General features: G+C 36.5%; 1 protein-coding gene across 1 annotated transcript; it reads right to left on the bottom strand.

Moving 5' to 3' along the window:
• Positions 1-2,552: 2,552 nt before the first annotated feature.
• On the bottom strand, positions 2,553-3,878 carry LOC106142756 (neuronal acetylcholine receptor subunit beta-4). The gene has a single exon (XM_013344631.2). The coding sequence runs from the start codon at positions 3,876-3,878 to the stop codon at positions 2,553-2,555; it is 1,326 nt and encodes a 441-aa protein (XP_013200085.2).
• Between the last annotated feature and the right edge of the window lie 518 nt (positions 3,879-4,396).

Genomic DNA, 4,396 nt, shown 5'->3' with positions numbered 1-4,396 from the left:
ATCTTAATACTTGGGGCTAACCGACCTGTTTCGGTTGTGTAGCGTCAGAAAAAAAGGCAGTTAACATTAGTCTCAAATATTAGATGCTCTTACTGTGTGGGAAAAATTTCGTGGGAAAATCTGCACATTCAGGCGATTGAATGCTTACCATGATCCAATACGGGTCAGGTTCCCCTGCAAAGGTCGCGGAGGTCAGATGGGTGTCATATTTTTAATGTAGATAATGTGCATTCGGTGACATACATACATATGGTCACGTCTATATCCCTTGCGGGATAGACAGAGCCAATAGTTTTGAAAAGAGTGATAGGGCCACGCTCAGCTATTTGGCTTCACGATAGAATTGAGATTCAAATAGTGACAGCTTGCTAGCCCATCGCCTAAAAAAAGAATCCCAACTTTGTAAGCCTATCCCTTAGTCGCCTTTTACGACATCCATAGAAGAGATGGAGTGGTCCTATTATTTTTTGTACTGGTGCCGGGAACCACACGTCACGATTTTCACACATTCGTCCACGATTGAGATTTAAGAGATCTATATTTGTAAATTGTGAAAATGCTGCAGTGTTGTTTGTTCCGCCGCCTCTTCTCTCTTGATTCTTAATTCATTCAATCATGAGCTTTGGAAGCGGTAGTAGATATAATAAGATTTAAGTAATGTGACGTCAATAAGTGATACTCTATCTCCAATTTTGAAAATGAATCTATTCTATTAAGAAAAAGTATTTATTATAAAACATATACTATGTTTGTATCATATACATCGTTGATTTAGTATCTCGTAACACAAGCCTCAAACTTACTTAAAGGCTTTCTTAAATAAAAAATCTTTGTAATTTCTCTCGTATCAAGTGGCTCAAGTCAAGGCTTTTTGGGCTCGCTTTTTTTTTAATTTTTCAATTTTACACTTTTTTACGTTTTTTGCTAACGCTACCGTTTTCTACTTCTATCTGCGTTTTTGTAGTCCCTTCTTAAAATTATCTTTGATCTGTCGTACGTTATAAAGATACTTACTCTGTCTTTTAATAGGATTTATAAAAAAATGTGGTACTGGTGAAGAATGCTTTGAGGAATTAAGTCCACCTATTGTCTACCCCGCAAGGAATATAGACGTGACCATATGTATGTATGTATTGTACATAATTTAAGTACCAATAAATTTAAATAAACTACATAAACATACGTACACATAATCACGTCTGTATCCCTAGCGGAGTAGTCAGAGCCAACAGTCTTGAAAAGACTGATAGGCCACGCTCAGCTTGGCTTAATGATAGAATTGAGATTCAAATAGTGACAGGTTGCTAGCCCATCGCCTAAAAAAATTATCCCAAGTTTGTAAGCCTATCCCTTAGTCGCCTTTTACGACATCTATGGGAAAGAGATGGAGTGGTCCTATTCTTTTTTGTACTGGTGCCGGGAACCACACGGCACTAACACATAAGCCCATCCATTGGTAAATATAGCCAGTAATTAAACTAATAAATAAAATTATATTAAATTATATTTAGTTTTGTGTAAACGAATACCTTATATCTATGTGTTAATATCATCCCACTATGTTTCCGATCAGAAATTAGGTTATTGATATATGTACACATATAATTACTAATGATATTGAATTACATGTAACATACACTGTCATGTCCTGAATTAACATCAGTATGTTGATGCACTTACGAGTATATGTCTAAAGCAGATTATGTATGCGCCGTGTGGACTGTATTATAAACGTATGATCACGTCTCCTTCCATAAGGTGTGGGCAAAGACTACATCTTACCACTTGCCTCAATCTGTGCACATTTCTTTTGTTGTGAACTCATTATTTTTTTTTCATCTAGGTTCTTCGAAAGCGAAGAAGCGAAGCTTCGTTATCCCTTGTGGGGTAGGCAGAGCCAACACTCTTGAAAAGACTGATAGGTCACGTTTGGTTTAATAATAGAATAACATGACATAAAATATAATCACGTCTACATCCCTTGCGAAGAAGACAGAGTCAACAATCTTTAAAAAAATATTGGCCACGTTTGGCTTAATGATATAATTGAGATTGTAATAGTGACAGGTTGCTTGCCCATCGCCTTAAAGAAGAATCCCAAATTTATTAGCCTATCCCTTAGTCGCTTTTTACGACAGCCATGGGAAAGAGATGAAGTGGTCCTGTTCTTTATTCTATTGACATTGACATATTGACAACTTTGATACAATCAGCGGACAGAATGTTAATTGCATTATCTGACAGTCAACATTCACTTCCTGTCTTGACCTGTCCTCTTCATTTACACTCTCCTTGTATACCTGCATTAGCAACCTACTTTCATTCATCCTCTCTACTTGACCAATTCCTGTTTTCTATTCAGCTGTCACTATACTTCTTACTTACCACAACATTCTCTTATCATGCTGTTCCTTATACTGTCACATACACGGATCCTAATCTAGTACTTCAAATATTATCATTCCTCTTCCACACCCAAAAATTTATTACACATAAGTGTTGGGACACTTTTGTTTATTATAAAATGTACCTAGCAATACAATAAGTCTTTACTATACCAAGTCCTCATAAGTGTACGTTAAGAGCTTAGAAAACTCGACACCAGGATTACTAGGTAAATACAAGCACATAAAACAAACATACACAACAATAACCAAGTAAAAACTAATACTATTCAGTATATCAGCAAAATTGTTCCACTGTTTCAAAATAGCCTTGACTTCGGAATTCATATTAACACTATTCAAATCATTATCTCCTGGGCGATTTAAATCTGCTTGCCTGCTTTCTGATATGGAGCATGGAGTTCGCTTTTGATCACAATCTTGTAGAGGGTAAGCTTCACTACTTAAATTAAAAACAAAATATCTTGCCCTACTTTCAAACACAAAATCATTTAAAGACACAATCATTGAATAAATTTTTTTCGTTCTTCTGCGCAGATAAGATAAAAATATCGTCAACATAACTAAAAACATATTAACTAATATTGAGCCTCGAAGATAATACAAAATTGTTGGACAATCCATACTATGCTTCGGTATTAAATCACTGATTTGTAATAAAAACGAAAAGTGACACAGCATATTGAAACATAAAATTCCTAATCTTAAATCGCGTGAACTTAAAAGAAAACTGTACACTGATATGATTGTTAAAGTAATAATCGGAACAAAAATAGCAACAGCAAGCCCTGCACCTTCTCTTTTCAACAAGAATGTCACGTCTATTTGTGCGCCTCTGCCCATTTTGTCCAACTGACTGTCAATTTGAGAATGCTCCTGGTACACATTTAGAACTGTCCAGAACGCAGAATATTCTGCCCCAAGAATAAACGTAACTATATCGTCAGACACTCTCATTTTGATAGTCGCACGTTCTCCAAAAATGCCAATTTTCAGCGTGCAGTTTTGAATATCGTGTGGCCAGTTTGAGACGACAGTGTGACAAGTGGCTTCATGCACTATTTTTGGCAAACAAGTGATGTGACCAGTATTTGTCAGTCTGCAAAGTCCATAGTGGTATTCGAATTCGTCATAGTCAACCTGATTAAGCAGACGTATGTGGGGTTCCCAGAATGTGTAACTGTCGTAAACGATTTCTGCGAGGCCAGCGTAATCAGAGCTGTCCCATGTGAGTCTTTCGTCGTCCCATAAAATTAATAAGTGACCAAACGCTCGAAATACAGTCTCGTCTTGTCCGAATGTGAAGAATTGTAAACCAAAATGGGCATATATCTCGATTGTTTCATTTGGCGCCGTCACAGGTTTCGTTATAAGATATTTCATTAGCAAGTCTTCTTGATATTTTTCTGCATTCGAATCTTCTGTGTTGACATACTGAAATATACACAGGAACAATAACGTATGAGTGTGCATCGTAGTCGTGTTGGATTGAATATTCTAGCGCGAAATCCAATTATGTTTACGGCCCAAATTTATCTGGTAAATTTGATACGATGATAAGCCAATTTGCGGAAATCTGGTTTGGCAAATTACCTACATGGTCTATTTTAACTACCTATAATATTAGATTTATTTTCTAATTCATTTGAGATGCTGTGTGGCGTCATGAAACCTTTGGTAAATGGTTGGCATTCTCTACCAGTCTAACAGCTGACCAAACAGTAAAAGTTGTTGGTGCGATTAGCTTTTAAATACAAATGTGGGTCTAATAAAAAGGTACATTTATTTGCACTTAAAGATTTTCTCAATTCTATCATAAAGCCAAACAGCTGAACGTCGCCTATCAGGCTTTTCAAGACCGTTGGCTTTGTCTACCCCGCGAGGAATGTAGACGTGATTATATGTAATATGAATGTATGTAGATTTTCATTATACTCCTGACCTTGCGTCCTCACCTTCTAAAAGAGGATCCCGGGCCACTTAAAAATACT

This window comes from Amyelois transitella, chromosome 25 (genome assembly GCF_032362555.1).
Source record: "Amyelois transitella isolate CPQ chromosome 25, ilAmyTran1.1, whole genome shotgun sequence".
NCBI classification, from domain to species: Eukaryota; Metazoa; Arthropoda; class Insecta; order Lepidoptera; family Pyralidae; genus Amyelois; species Amyelois transitella.
The sequence above is the reverse complement of the archived record's forward strand: the minus strand, read 5'-3'. Positions and strand labels throughout refer to the sequence as shown.

Bases quoted from the DNA above. Each gene is read 5' to 3' on its own strand.
- LOC106142756 (XM_013344631.2), bottom strand. From the start codon at position 3,878: ATGCACACTCATACGTTATTGTTCCTGTGTATATTTCAGTATGTCAAC.